This window comes from Sus scrofa, chromosome X (genome assembly GCF_054392235.1).
Source record: "Sus scrofa isolate SSC_HxYL_T2T_F1_AM1 chromosome X, Sscrofa_HxYL_maternal_Yorkshire_Landrace_v2.0, whole genome shotgun sequence".
Lineage (NCBI taxonomy): Eukaryota > Metazoa > Chordata > Mammalia > Artiodactyla > Suidae > Sus > Sus scrofa.
Window position 1 is genome coordinate 85,329,008 of NC_139401.1, and position 14,991 is coordinate 85,343,998.

A 14,991-nucleotide genomic window follows, 5' to 3' on the forward strand; every position below is an offset into this window, starting at 1 on the left:
TCCCCCACTATGATTGTGTTATTGTTGATTTGTCCTTTTAATGTTGTTAGCAGTTGCCTTATATGTTGTGGTGAACCTATGTTGGGTATGTAGATATTTAAAATTGTTATATCTTCTTCTTGGATTGATACATTGATCATTATGTAATGCCCTTCCTTGTGCCTAAAAATAGTCTTCATTTTAAAGTCTTTTTTGTCTGATATGAGTATTGCTACTCCAGCTTTCTTTTGATCCCCATTTGCATGGAGTATTTTCTTCCATCCTCTCACTTTCAATTTGTATGTGTCCCTGGCAGTGAAGTGGCTCTCTTGAAGACAGCATATATATGGATCTTGTTTTTGTATCCATTGAGCCAGTCTATGTCTTTTGGTTGGAGCATTTAGTCCATTAATATTTAAGGTAATTATTTATATGTATGTTCTTGTTGCCATTTTATTAATTGCTTTGTATTTGTTTTTGTTTCTCTTTTTTCTTCCCTTCTTCTCTTGTTCTCTCCTCTTCTGGTTTGATGACTATCTTTAGCATTGTACTTGAGGTGATTTTTCTTAGTTTGTTTATCAATTGTAGATTTTTGGTATGCAGTTATTCTGGAATTTTGATATAAGAGTCTATATATACATGAGATTTTTAAGTTCTTGTTCTCTTAATTGCAAATTCATCTCTAGTGTCCTGCATTTGTACACTCCTCTTCTCATGATTTCTGATTTTGGTGGTATAATTGTGCATGGATTATTTCTTATCTTTTCTTTATATATACCTTTATTGGTTGAGCCTCTTCATTTGTGGTATTTTTGTTTCCTGTTGCTTCTTTTCTTTTCTGCCTAGAGAAGTTCCTTTAGTATTTGTGGTAAGGCTGGTTTAGTGTTGCTGAATTCTCTCAACTTTTGCTTATCTGTCAAGCTTTTGATTTCTCCTTCAAATCTGAATGAGAGCCTTGCTGGGTAAAGCAGTCTTGGTTGGAGGTTTTTTCCTTTCATCACGTTAAGTATATCATGCCACTCCCTTCTGACCTGCAGAGTTTCTGCCAAAAAATCTGCTGATAACCTTATCAGGATTCCCTTGTATATTATTTGTTTCTTTTCCCTAGTTGCTTTCAAGATTTTCTCTTTGCCTTTAATTTTGGTCAGTTTGATTAATATGTGTCTCAGGGTATTCCTCCTTGGGTTTATTTTATATGGTCCTTGTTGTGCTTCCTGGATTTGAGGGAGTGATTCCTTCCCCATGTGAGGGAAATTTTCAGCTATTATCTCTTCGAATATTTTTTCTGTCCCCTTCTCTTTCTCTTCTCCTTCTGGCACCCCTATAATACAGATGTTGGTGCGTTTCACATTGTCCCAGAGTTCTCTGAGACTCTCTTCATTTGTTTTCAATCTTTTTTCTCTTTTCTGTTCCACATCCATAATTTCCACTAATCTGTCCTCCACCTTGCTTATTCGTTCTTCTGCCTCCTGTAGTCTGCTGTTAGCTGCTTCTAGTGAGTTTTTTATTTCAGTTGTTGTATATTGCATCTCTTCTTGTTTCAGTTTTATATCTTGTATCCCTTTGGTCAGTGTTTCCTGTAAGTTATCCATCTTTGCCTCCAGTTTATTTCCAATGTCTTACATCATCTTCAGCATCAACAGTCTAAAGTCTTTTTCCTGGAGGCTAAGAATCTCCTCCTCACTTAGCTGTTTTTCTAGGGTTTTTCCTTTCTCCCTCATCTGAATTATAGTTCTCTGTCTTTTCATTGTTACAGGTTTTTGGTGTGGTGACCTTTTTATCTATACAAGAGTTGTAGCCCCTATACTTCATGTGTCTGCCCCCCTTGTGGCTGAATTTGGTCTGGGGGCTTGCTGTAGGCTTCCTGATAGGAGGGGCTGATGCCTGCCCACTGGTACATGGTGCTGATTCTAATCCCTCTGGTGGGTGGGGCTTAGTATCTGGATGGGATTGGAGGCAGCTGTGTGCCTGAGGGGTCTTTAGGCAGCCTGTTTACTGAGAGGCAGGGCTGTGGTCCCACCTGGATTGTTGTTTGCCCTGGGGCTTCTCAGTGCTGACTGATGGGTGGGCCAGATTTTCCCAAAATGGCCACCTCCAGAGAAAGGCATGCTGCTGAATATTCCCGAGAGCTTTGCCTTCAATGTCCCTCTCTCACAACAAGCCAGGTTCACCCCTGTTTTCCCAGGATGTCCTCCAAGAACTGCAGTCAGGTTTGACCCAGATTCCCAAGGAGACCTCGCTCTGCCCTGGTACCCAGTGCATGTGAAAGTCTGTGTGCGCCTTTTAAGACTGGGGTCTCTGTTTCCCCCAGTCCTGTGGAACTGTTGTGCACAAGCCCCACTGGCCTTCAATGCCAGATGCTTTGGGGGCTCTTTTTCCCAGTGCCAGATCCCCACACATGAGAGTTTGATGTGGGGCTCAAAACTCACTCCTGTAGGTGAGTTTCTGTGAACCAGTTAGTTTCCAGTCTTTGGGCTTCCCACCCAGGAGGTATTGGGTTGTTTATATCATGAAATCATCCCTTCTACCTCTTGATGTAGCCTCCTCTTTTTCTTCTGGAGTAGGATATCTTTTTTAAGGTTTCTGGTCCATTTGAGTGAAGACTGCTCAGTCTTTAGTTGTGAATTTTGTCATTTTTAGGAGAGAAGTTGAGCTCCAGTCCTATTCTGCCATCTTAATCCCATCTCAAAGAAAATTTTAAAATCCTGATAGTTGAATATATTTTTTACAATCCCAATATGACGTTATTCCACCCTTTTTTTCCTTGACATTTAGTCTGGTTTCACGCACTTATAGGGGGTCGCATGCAGAGGCCTCACTCCCTGCATTTGAGGCCTGTGTTCCTCATTTGAAGCAACTATGTGGACACCTCAGCTTGCTAGGTGGCCCTGTGCAGAGGTGCTGCACGTTGCTGTGCTCAATTCAAGATCTAGGCTCCATCCCTGGCAGCAGTGGCAGCTCCTTGGTGGGCCTCCAGCAGCATGGGCCTGGTGGTGGCAGCAACAACCACTCGGGTGGCAAACCTGGGGCCTGCAGGGCACTCAGGTAGCAGGGACCTGCAAAACCTATCATGTGCAATTTAGTCTGAGAGATTAGCAGATACATTAAATGGAACATTTTGATTGGAGATTTCTTTATAATGAAGATTCAATTCAGTTTTGGAATAGCACTTAGGAAAATGTCTATAAAATATTATTTGTCTTCAAATTGATAAAGGTTAGAGAATGATAGGGAGCATCACAAGAGCACATTTAATCACATCTATTAACTTATCTGAATTTTGAAAGATTGGAATTTATTCCTCTGTTTCTTAAAACACATATATCAGCTGATTAAATAAATACATGTTAATAGATAGTACTCTAAAGCAATTTAAAGGTCAAATAAGTATAAGCATTTAGAATGAAGGAAAAGATTATCCAAATGAATTTATTTAACCTCGTAAGAGCACATTTTCTTTCCGAGACAAAACAGATGAATTACCCATTAATGGTGATCTTCATTTCATTGTGCTAAAAATATATTTCAGTATACTGACATTTTCCTCACTCCTTGTCAACAAATGCAGATGGTAACAGTTCTCTTGTAAATGATTTCCAAAGAGAGATATTGGGTCAATCTTCTGTGCAATATATTCTTTGTAGATAAGTATTTTTATTACCCTGTTGTATATTTCATTTTCCCAATACTGTGCATATTGGCTAAAATTTTAGCCATCACTTGAATCATAACGTTAGTTCAAATTGACTTTTCAACATAATAAAATGATTAACAATATGACTACATCACATTTTCCCCATAGAAGACTACAGTGATATCCACAGTGTATTTTGGTGCTATTCAAAGATAATATATTTCCCTAGGAAAAATATTTATGTCTTCAAAGTTAAATGTTCTTAATGAGTTACAAAAGCCCTCAGAGAATGCTGTTTTGAGTGTAATTAATTTGAATGCTACTAATTCACAATGTATGTTATTTTGAACTTGCATTGAGTTAATCTGTGCATGTCTTGTACTATCTTCTTTGGGAAATAATCTGTTAAGCTAAGTAAATGGTGTCAATAATATTAAGGAAGATAGTATATTCCACTGAAGGAAATACATTTAAAAGAATATTTTAGTGGAGTTCCCACTGTGGTGCAGTGCATTAAGAATCTGACTGTAGCAGCTTGGGTCACTGTGGAGGTATGGGTTTGATTCCTGGCCCCATGTAGTGGGTTAAGGTTTGAAGCTGCAGCTCAGATTCAATCACTGGCCCAGGAAATTTCATATACAATGGATGTGGCCACTAAAAAAAGAATATTTTAGTGGCATTCATTGAAATAAAAAGTCTTAAAATATTAAATACACTTCTGTTTTTGTGTATTTATCTAATATTGATTCACTAGTAGTGAATTTTTTTGTACTTATATAAAAATAAAGCTTATTATAAAACGATTTAATTAAAACTAGGATTTTCACCAAGGTATCTTGAATTCTGAGATTAAAAAAATTTAACTAAAAACAGTATTTTCATAAACTGTACACACAGTATTGTGAAAAATCTGTCCATTTAATTGAGTATAAGAATTACATTTAGTAGCTCAGGGTATATGCTTACAATTTGTTGTAGCTTGTGAAAAGGTTTTGGCACACACCAAAACAAACAAATACCCAAACAACCCATTTAAAAAATGGACAAAGAATTTGATAGACATTTCTCTAAACACAATATACAAATGGAAAATAAGAAAATGAAAACATTCTGCACATCCCTAGTCATTAAGGAAGTTCTAATCAAAACCACAATGAGATGCCACTTAATACATATTAGGATGTCTGTTATTAAAAACAAAAGAAAATAATAAGTTTCAGGGTAATTGGCTAGGGAAATTCCATATACAATGGGTGTGGCCATAAAAAAACAATATTTTAGTGACATTCATTGAAATAGAAAGCAACTAGAACCCTTGTGTATTGCTAGTGGTAATATAAAATGGTGCAACTGCTCTATAAAATATATGGTGATTCCCCAAAAAAATTATATATAGAATTACCATATAACATAGCAATTTCATCTTTGGGTATACAAACAAGTGAAAGCAGGGTACAAAGATATTTGTATGCCCATGTTTATAACAGCATTATTAAAATTCTATATATATATAGAATTAATACATATATACACACACACAATACCAGTATAAAAGAGGTGGGTAGGAGCAAAATTGAATTGGAGAAACAAAACAACACGAGATGGTAACTCAAAATACACAGGAACAAGAAAACAAGTGAAGATAACTAGAAATGGCAAGTGAGAAGTTTAATAAAAAATAATTTAAAATTAGGTACTTACACTCCCATGCTTGCTTCAGTTTCACTAAAATAAAAAAACACATAAAGTAATCATTATAAGAATACATTGAGCTTCTTCTACATACATAACTATGTGATATATGTATAGTATATATACATATATAAATGAATAATAAAAAGAAGAATGAATACAGGTATACAGGAGTAATATTTTTATCTCACTGAAATTAACTCATAATAAATCTGAAGTAATTCTAATAAGTTAATACCACAAGACCTAGACATATAAGAGAATAGCATATGCAAACGCACACTCAAACACATGCATATTTGTGTATATGTATACATATTTACATATAACATTATATACATTCTAATTATATGTACACATATAGTGGAAAAATCATTAAAATAATTACAACATTACACTAGAAATTATTCACTTAATGCAAAAAAAAGCTATAAAGGAAAAATAGAGTAACAAAAAAAGGCATGAAACACATAGCAAGCAAAAAGCAATATGGTAGATCTAAATTTACTGTATCAATAATAACAGTGAAAAATGAATGGATTAACCAGGGCAAACAAGGCAGGAATTGTAAGACTGAATAAAAAAAAATCAAATCTAAATATATGCCTACAGGTTGCAGACCTTGGTTTCAAAGCTACAATAGGTTAAATATGAATTGACAGAATGGAGTTCCCATTGTGGCTCAGTGGTTAATGAATCCAACTAGGAACCATGAAGTTGTGGGTTTGATCCCTGGCCTTGCTCAGGATCCAGCGTTGCTGTGGGCTGTGGTGTAGGTCGCAGACGTGGCTTGGATCCCGTGTTGCTGTGGCTCTGGTGTAGGGCGGCAGCTCTAGCTCTGATTGGACCCCTAGCCTGGGAAACTCCATATGCCACAGGAGCAGCCCTAGAAAAGGCAAAAAGACAAATAAATAAATAAATAAAAGGAAATGACAGAAAAAGTTATATCATGCACACAGAAATCATGATAGAGTAACTACATTAATATCAGACTTATTTAAATTAAATACACTTTAAAAATGTTATTAATGTTACTAGAGATAAAGAGGGATATTTTATCATGATAAAAGAGCCAAGTTATCAAGAACATATAATAATTATAAACATATATGCATCTAACAACAGTGCTCTAAGACTCATGAAGCAAAAACTGTCAGAATTGAAGGGACAAAATAGACAATTCAGTAATAACTGTTGGAGATTTAAATATCCTACTTTCTAGATACAAACTATTACATTTAGAAAGGACAAACAAGGTTCTACCATATAGCCCAGGAAACTATATCCAATCTTCTAGGATAGACCATGATGGCAAGAATATTAAAAAAGAATGTATATATGTATAACTGCATCACTTTGCTGAACAGCAGAAATTGGCACATTATAAATAAACTATATTTTTTTAATTAATAAAGAATAAAATAAGCTTCCAAATTATAAAAAAGTACCACTTTCTGTAATAGAACAACAATGTAGGAAACTACAGAAGAAATAGAAGTTAGCAGTACTCTATTAGACCTAACAGACATCAATAGAACACTATCGAATAAGAGCAGACTATATAGTCTCTTTAAGTACACATGTACCATTCTACAGGATAGAATGCTATAAAATATGCTTTGATGAATTGAAAGAATTATATTCATGCAGAGTATATTCTCTGACCACAATGGGATGAAATTAGAAATAAATAACACAGACAAATTTGGAAAATTACCATGTATGGGAAACTTAAACCACATGCTCTTAGATAATCAATTGCTCAAGGAAAATAATCACAAGAAGAATTATTAAAAGAATTACATCATTAGGGAGTTCCCGTCGTGGCGCAGTGGTTAACGAATCCGACTAGGAACCATGAGGTTGCGGGTTCGGTCCCTGCCCTTGCTCAGTGGGTTAACGGTCCGGCGTTGCCGTGAGCTGTGGTGTAGGTTGCAGACGCGGCTCGGATCCCGCGTTGCTGTAGCTCTGGCGTAGGCCGGTGGCTACAGCTCCGATTAGACCCCTAGCCTGGGAACCTCCATATGCCGAGGGAGCGGCCCAAGAAATAACAACAACAAAAGACAAAAAAAAAAAAAAAAAAAAAAAAAGAATTACATCATTAAATCACTTTAATCATGAAATACTCTATATTTTCCCCTGAGATCAAGAACAAATATAGGATGTATGCTTTCATCACAGCTATTAAACATTATACTGGAGGTTTGAGCCAGGACAATTAGACAAGAAAATATATAAAAGGCATTAATATTGCAAAGAATGAAGCAAAACTATCTCTATATCACCAAAAACCTGTTAAAACTATTAATCAAGCTCAGCAGTGTTATATAGGCTTTAAGAGAAATATATAAAAATCAAGTATATTTCCATATTCTAGCAATAAACATTCCAAAAGGGAAATTAAGAAAACAATCCCATACAATGGAATAAAGTAATTAGCAAATTTAACAAAAGGAGTTCAAGGTTTTTACTTTGAAAAATTTGATATAACTACTCAAAGAAATTAAATATATAGGTGAGTGGAAAGACATCTCATGTTCAAAGGTAGGAAGATGATACTGTTAAAGTGCAATATGCAACAAATTGATCTTTAGATTAAATACAACCCCTATAAAAATCTGCAAAGTCTAAACTGAGTTTCTGTAGAAAGTGAGTAGAGGAATTGGAACTGTCATATATGTCTGGTGGTAATGTAAAATTGTGCAGTCAATTTGGAAAACAGTTTGGTAGTTCCTCAAAATTAAACATAAAGTTGCCAAATGACTCAGCAACTCCACAATATGTACATTCTTAAGAGAAATGAATGTGTTTACCCAACAATTTTTACACAAATGTTCATAACAGCATTAGTCATGATAGGCAAAAATTGTAAACAACCCAAATGTCCATGAACTGATGAGTAGATAGATAAAATGTGGTATAATTATCCAAAGTAAACTTATGAGCAATAAAAAAAGAATTGAAGTGCTGACCCATGCTACAACATGGAAGAACCTTTAAGAACATTATGCTAAAAGAAATAGGTCAGTCACAAAAGACTACATTTAAAAGATTCTATTTATATTACATATTTAGAATGGGCAAGTCTATGGAAGAAAATTTCCTCATCAAAAAGGGGCAAATAACTCAATCTTGAAACTGTGATATATTCTTTTGCTATAAAATTTAAGACTGCCAGATCATGTGCTTTTCTGATGGTGAGGAAATTAAATTTTTTTAAATATAGTTTTTGTGTGTTTATATATTTCCATGCATACCTTTATGATTTAATATCACACAAAATACATAAAATTCTACCTTCTCAACTACTTCTCAAATGTAATTGTGCAAAAATATAAAATATTTTAAGTGTTAATTTCATAGGGAGTTTTCAAGTGTCTTGTAAATGCAGAAAGGTAAACGGTTATCTAATGGAGAAAATTAGTCCCACCTAGAATCTCTCCTGATACATCCTATTCTTTGGTTTTAAGTGTGATATGATAATGATAGCACCTGGAATCCATATCCTATTGAGGATTTATTTTTAAATTTTATGATTGTCGTGTCTTAGAGAAATTATTTTTTTAAATCATGTTTTAATTATAGCTAATAACATGCCTTGCTCTAAAGTCAACTTTTATATTGATATAGCTATTTCTACTTGTCTTTATATAGTATACTTATGTATTTTACTACTGGCATTTGAAAACTTTACAGAAACCTTATAAAGGAGTTTTAAAAAGTATTATAATTTAAAGCTAAGTATTTTGGCTCTGCAATTTATTATGCTGCTAAACTCAGATTTATCATGATTTCAGAAAATGTGGAATACAGAAATCAATTGTCTTTGAGATAATTATAGCTATATTTCACTCCTGAAACTAAAAGGCATATCTTAGAGTCCAATAAAATATGTTTCCAAATTAACCTAATTTATTCTTAGATTTATTCTCAGATTAATTAATTAGATTTTTAAGCAAAACCATTCACTATAATTGGTTAGATCATTACATGTTTCTCTGACTGGTTTCTCCATTAATTTCACTCATGCTCTCTGTGTTGGTTAGGACCATATTTCACCTGACCTGTGTGTAAACATCAAAGACCAAAGTTTCCATTCATAGTCACAAACTATTTAAAATATCTACATTTGGGAGACAAGGTCAAAATATCCTAATTATAAAAAGGAGACACATCCTCTTACTCCTGGTTATTTATATTACTGTAAGAACTATTTCTTGACAATTTAATACTAATTGTGAAACTATTGGAAGTCTCTGGTGCATTTTTATATAGGTTATTAAATTTTCCTGTAACAATCTGACATTTTCAAGTAGCTCATCAAAATATACCTTTGAAATATAAATTTTATCATTTGTTTCCCACCCTAACAGGGGCAGAGATAACTGTTGAACCAACTGTGGAAGAGGCCTCTGACAACTGCACTCAAGAATGTCTCATCTTGGGGCACTCTGATGCCTGCTGGATGCCAGCTTCTCTGACCCACTCCAGCCCTCAACAGACACAGGCCTCTGGTCTATGCCACAGCCCGCCCATGACACAGACCACTCTTCGCCACCGCAGCCCTCCAGTGACACAGACCGTTGCCCTCTGCCACAGCCCTCCTGTGACCCAGACTATCACTCTGTGCCACAGCCCTCCATTGGCACACACTTCTGCTCTCCACCACAGTCCACCTCTAGCCAAGGCTACTCCTCTTCGCCACAGTCCCCCACCAGCACAGGCCTCAGCCCTGCACTACAGCCCTACCCTGGCACAGGCTGTGGCCATCCAGCACAGCCCTCCTCTGCCACAGGCTGCTGCCCTCCATCGCAGTCCTGCACAACCACAAATGGGTCTGCAGCAAGGTTGGGGGCAAGGTGCTAGCCCTGATGGACTTAATTCTCTCAACCAGGGATTACAAGGTAGTGCAAGATCTCAGTTTTACACCATGTCTGAAAGACTTCATCCTAGTGATGATTCAATTAAAGTCATTCCTTTGACAACCTTCACTCCAGGCCAACAGGCCAGACCCTCTAGGGGTGAGTCCCCCATTATGGAAGAACATCCCTTATAAAACTAAAACAGCTACTTCACATTTTCCAAGTTGTATATAATCAAAGTTTAAGATCCAATTTCAATGACTACTTAAAATTGTTAGATTTGTAAATAGCTGTGTAAATAGAACCTATACCAGAATCAAGTCTAGAGCTAGGCCCTTAGTCAAAACTAAAAAAAATAAATAAATTTATAATTTTATTAATTCAGAATGTGTATTTAAGAAGAAAGAAAAAAGACACACAACTTTGTACAGAAAGGCTTATCATGACAGATGTCAATATATAGTATATATTGTTTCTGATGCGCTGTAATTTTTCATTTATTTTTACCAACATGTGCAATATTACTGAATTTTTTCCATTCTGGTTTTTGTGGACCCAGTACATAGCTAATGGAAAACTAGCAACATCTGATTTTCCAACAGTACCGTTATTCCATCTAAACTTTTGTTTAAAAAGCATTAGAAGGTATAAGTAAGGTAGCATTTTTGTTTGTATTTTTGTTTGTATTTGTTGTTGTCTTTACTTTTTATTAGTTTTTCTACAAAAATGAACAGTAGGGAATGTAAATATCTCTTATTTTTTGTCTCTTTTTTTATGTTTTCTACCTTTATTTTAATAATATATTGTTGATATAATTTCTATATATATTCTCAGTAAAGATCATATACAAATTTTATAGATTTATGTCTATAACCTATTTCTCTACTCTTTAGTAGAGTTCGAGACATTGAAGTGCAATAACTGTGCCCAAATTAGGCAATTATTTGCTAAAAAGGGCCCCTTTCTTTTTTTAATTAATTTGTCTTTGTAGTTTAGTATGTAGTGCATCAGAAATCATGTTGCATCTGTCATCTTAAGTCTATATTCCACTATTAATTGGGTCTTGATCTTCTGAAATTTGTATATAACAGCCTATAAAATCACAAAGAAGGTGGATATATTCAACACCTAATTCAAATAAATATACCTGTAGATAAAATCACATACTACACTTATAAGACTAAGGGATTTTTGTCATTCTAGCTCAACCTACTGAAGAAAACCACTGATAACAACATGAAAGTCAGGAAGGAACTTTTCAAGGGATATAACTATAAATCTACATCAAACATGTTACTGTATAGAATTTTAAAGAAATGTGCAGAGGGAGAAATGAGGTTCATGACTGGCTCTTGGGGTAGATAATAAATACCCCAATAACACACACACACACACACACACACACACACAACTAACAAAATCTCACATATGAAACAAAATATGTCATTCTAAACAAAGAATACATGAGTATTCCTAGGGAATATTAACTTCCTTCTGTTATTGTTCTTTATTTTATTCTTTATCCTCTTCACTGGCTGTGATCTTCTGTGTGCACATTTCATCAATTTACAGAAACACCATCAACTTAGTTTTCCCCCATAGCAAAACTGAGAAAATGTCTTGTTTCAGTATTACACTAAACCAACAGACAATTGATGTTTTTGCTGGATTTTGGGGGGTGGTGAATATTTCTTCTTGATTAAATTAGATGTAGACTTTGTAATGTGCAACTTGAAGATATGTAATTTATGATTAAATTGTGTGTAAATGTTGTATTATTAACTGTGGTAAATTTCACATAATTTCATTGGTGAAAGTTTCTACTGAATGTTGTAAAAGCTTCTCTTCATGTCCCCAGCAGGTCACGTAACGTTTTGAGAATATATTGTTCCCATTACGAAGCTCTTTAAATCAAGTCTGATTTGGTGTGTAGAACTTCTTAACTTTTAACTACTAGAGTTTAATTACCAAAATTTCAAATTAATTAGAATTATTGATTTTTTTCCTCCTTTGTGTTTGTTAATGTTCAAAAGAACCTGGAGCATCCTGGTATTCAAGTTGCATGTAAATCTGGAAGGACTTATGCTGTTTGAAAGTTGATTGAGATAAAACCATGTATATGTGTTGGTATTATTGCTGCTATGGTTGGTGATGAAGATTTTAGACCTGGGGAAGATAAAGAAACCCAGAATGACAAAATCAATGCTTCCGGTAGATTTTAGAAATTTTTTCTTTCTCTAAAACTTGCAAAGATAATGTGAGAAGTTTTTCTTCAATTTTAGTCATTTCCACATATTTTTCTCTCCACATTATTGGTAAAGATATACACACACAAGGAAACAAATAAAAAAGGAGATAAAAAGGAGAAACTGAAAAGTCTATTAAATATGTCTGCAGCATGAACAGTTACTATCTATGTTAATGAAAATCAGACTAGAATCCAAAGTTAGATTTTTTTTTCCCCATAGTGTGATTTATTGAGTTATATGGCTGGCTTTTAAATCCTCATATGTAGAAATTTGTGAAGTTTTGATACCTTTCCTAGAGTTATAGGAATGAACAAATATGCTTTTATTGCCCTTTCTAATTCTGATTAGTCAGACTTAGATTGTGTTTAGAATATTAAATGACTGGGCACCCTCTTCTGGGTCTGTACCAGAGAGGCTTTGATTGGAAGCAGGCTCAAAGAAGCCAAAGAGGCAAGGGGTGTGAGCCCAGTTATTGTCCCCTATGCATTCTCTTCTTAAGCTTCCTCTAGGTCTGGCCTTGGCAACCTGTAACTTCCAAGGTTTCAGACTGATGAGATATTTCTCATCACATTGCAAATTCTTTCTTTGAATGGATGGATAGAGCTGGAGGTTGACAAAGCTCACAGGTGGCTTTTTTAATGTACAAAAAATTTAGTCCCAGTACTCCAAACAGTCTTATTTTACCACCAGTCAAAAAATATTTCCCTTGAAAAAAGTAGCATTTGATTTAGTTGGAAATAAGAACTTTGAATTAAATGACAAGCATGATAATAAGACATTCAGTCAGACTGATTCTATATTGTGGCCATATTCAATTACATGTGATTATTAATTTACTAGTTATAACATAAATATACCACATCTATAAGTATGTATTGAAACACTGTATCTTATGTGCTAAGTGCATACATATTTTTTCCTTGAACTTTATCCTCAAGTTTTAGCTAATACTGTGTCAGTGTATTAAAAACAAACTTACATATGGTACAACAATGTGATAAATTAGAGAGTACATTTTGTGTAGTCTCATTTAATTATTTAACATTTTATTTCTGATAATGTAAATTTGGTTAGAAATAAATGATTGTTAAACAATTAGTGCTATCGTGTATTGTGACAATTATGAAGAGCCTCTGCCTTCTCAAACTAATATTTGTCACACACTTTTATTAAAGTGGAGAAAAATAGACTAAAAAGTCACAAATTCTGCGGTCCTTAAAATGGAATCATGTCACTCATTAAAAAAAAAAGTCCTTTTCAGTGATGGGAAAATTGATTTATCCACATGAATATTTTGACATTAGGGTTTTTTTGCTGTTTATATTAAGGCTGAATGTGCATATATCTTCTAATCCACATTTATGAACATCTGTTTGAGCTTTTTTTTTATATTCTTCTGATATATGTTTTCTACTATGGTTATCATTTCTCATCTTCTATCATATTTGTTCTAAACAAAGTTTTATAAGTTATTTTTAGATAAACTTTTTCTTGCAATCATCAGACACTATTTTGGCTATTTCCAACTGGCACAATTGCCCTGGAAAACATGGGAGCAAGAGAAGCTGAACTATATTTGGATAGGAACCTTCTTACACTAACGTGCCAATTACCACACCAGAGCAATTTTAGGCAGAGGCCTTAAAATATTCATTTATAGTGGCTTTCTTACACTAACCATCCATGTGCTTTCAGTAAATATGGTTTTTAAAAGCAGTGCAAGTTGACATGAGTAGAAGTAGCAATGAAAATGCCACTCAGAAAAATGTGTGTGCACAAATGAAAAGAGAAATGAAGGCAATTTTTTTTAGTGACTGTATGTGATACTTTTACAAATAAAATATGTGAAATTTATGCTATCTCTGCTTAAAATACTTGGAATTTAATGAAATATGTATTTATGTTTGTATTTTGAGAAGATTCCTCCTCTGTGACATCATAGAGCATCTGAAAGTGAACAGCTTTCCAAAGCAGCTCAAGCCATGCTTTGAAAGTAAGAAGGTTGGATATTGTATGGCCGAGAGTGGCAGTATGTAGTCCAGTGGCAAATATGTATTAATTGTTCAATATCACATTCTGTATTGCATGCTTTCCTATTCATTAATATAGGTATTAATAAAGGTATGAAAAATAAATGTAATTATTTATTGTATGTGCATGCTAATTCAACAGTTAAAGGTTTTATTTTACTTTAAATCATTTTTCAAATCTGAGTTCTGTGAGCCACTGCAGCAAATTAATGGAACCTGAGGAATAGGCACCTCCAATCTGTAGCTGGTCAGTCAGAAGCACAGGTAACAGTCTATGCTTACCATTGGTGTCTAAAGTTGGAGGTGGGTGGGACAGTCTTGTAGGACTGAAGACTTAACATATGGAATCTGATGCTATCTCTGGATAGATAGTATCAGGATTGAGTTGAATTGTAGCACACCCAGCTGGTGTAGTAGAGAATTGCTTGGTGTGGACAAAACCTTGCACACATTCTGTGACTAAAAGTATAAGAGGTGAAGTACTCTGTGTGAAAAGTAAAGGAGACACACAAGAAAAGAAAAAACACAGAAGGAGGTGGAAAACA

The 14,991-nt window shown here is 34.6% G+C and overlaps 1 protein-coding gene across 29 annotated transcripts in view; it reads left to right on the top strand.

Moving 5' to 3' along the window:
* PCDH11X (protocadherin 11 X-linked) overlaps positions 1 to 14,551 on the top strand; it is a 728,596-nt gene extending 714,045 nt beyond the window's left edge. For all 29 annotated transcript variants that reach the window (XM_085006470.1, XM_021080411.2, XM_085006456.1 and 26 more), the window contains one exon: positions 9,679 to 14,551. Coding sequence is in view for 26 of the 29 variants with exons in the window: in XM_021080411.2 (XP_020936070.1) it covers positions 9,679 to 10,361 (683 nt within the window). In the remaining 3 variants the exon portion in view is untranslated. The remainder of the gene's footprint in view (positions 1 to 9,678) is intronic.
* The last annotated feature ends 440 nt before the right edge of the window (positions 14,552 to 14,991 follow it).